The sequence below is a fragment of the Penaeus monodon genome, chromosome 31 (assembly GCF_015228065.2).
Source record: "Penaeus monodon isolate SGIC_2016 chromosome 31, NSTDA_Pmon_1, whole genome shotgun sequence".
Classification (NCBI taxonomy): Eukaryota; Metazoa; Arthropoda; class Malacostraca; order Decapoda; family Penaeidae; genus Penaeus; species Penaeus monodon.
Window position 1 is genome coordinate 17650740 of NC_051416.1, and position 800 is coordinate 17651539.

Sequence of the window (800 nt, forward strand, 5' to 3'; positions counted from 1 at the left end):
TCAGGTAATATCTGATTTTGTAATAATTTACTCAAAAAAGGAAACAAAAAAGCGACTTGCAATTAAGTTAATTGTTCTCATATCTTAATATGTCACTTTTCTCCTTTTTCCCAGTTGGTATGAAGCAACGTGATCGTTCGTCCGCGCATGCGCACCAGGAGCGAGCGTCGCTGAGCATTTGTATCGGTCCCCACCAGTCTCAGTGATCTGCCAGCCGTCGCGAAGGTTGTGTGTGACGTTCTCTTACCTTCTCATTATTCTGTTACTTGCGTCGGCACGCGTCCGGGTTTCCTTTGATATTTTTTATTTTTTATTCATTTCAAATACGATCTTTTCACTCCTTTTAAATGCAAGTGTTTGCGACTTTCATTCTAAATGGGGTTTTGGTTGTTTGATCTATCACTCGGCAATATGTTTTTGTTCAAATACGGATAGAAAAAAATGATAATAACACGTCCAAAAAAATATAGATGATAATTATTATAACAATCACACAAAAAAGGCCTTTACCCCCTGCCAACAGATAGTGGCATACATCACCCTCTCCTTTTTTCACCTATCGTAAGATGGGCCAGTTAAGAGTTCCAAAGTGGCTACAGCAGATAGTGGCTGTGACGGCGGTGGTGTGGTGCTTCGTGGACGCTTCCGCACAAACCGAGAGACAGGCTGATGTTCCTGCCACAGATATCCTCGCTCGCTACCCTGGACAGGATGATTATGTCAGTAAGTGGTCGCTGGTTCTTTTCATGGGGGGGGGGGGGTGTTAATGGTGAGGGCATGGTGAGTGGAAAGTGTCGAGC

General features: G+C 43.5%; 1 protein-coding gene across 1 annotated transcript; it reads left to right on the forward strand.

Moving 5' to 3' along the window:
* Window positions 1–174: 174 nt before the first annotated feature.
* On the forward strand, window positions 175–725 carry LOC119592844 (the record flags this gene model as incomplete). The annotated part of the gene is given in 1 exon segment (XM_037941744.1): window positions 175–725. A coding segment is annotated over 1 exon segment (159 nt), but the record flags the coding sequence as incomplete, so codon positions are not given.
* Between the last annotated feature and the right edge of the window lie 75 nt (window positions 726–800).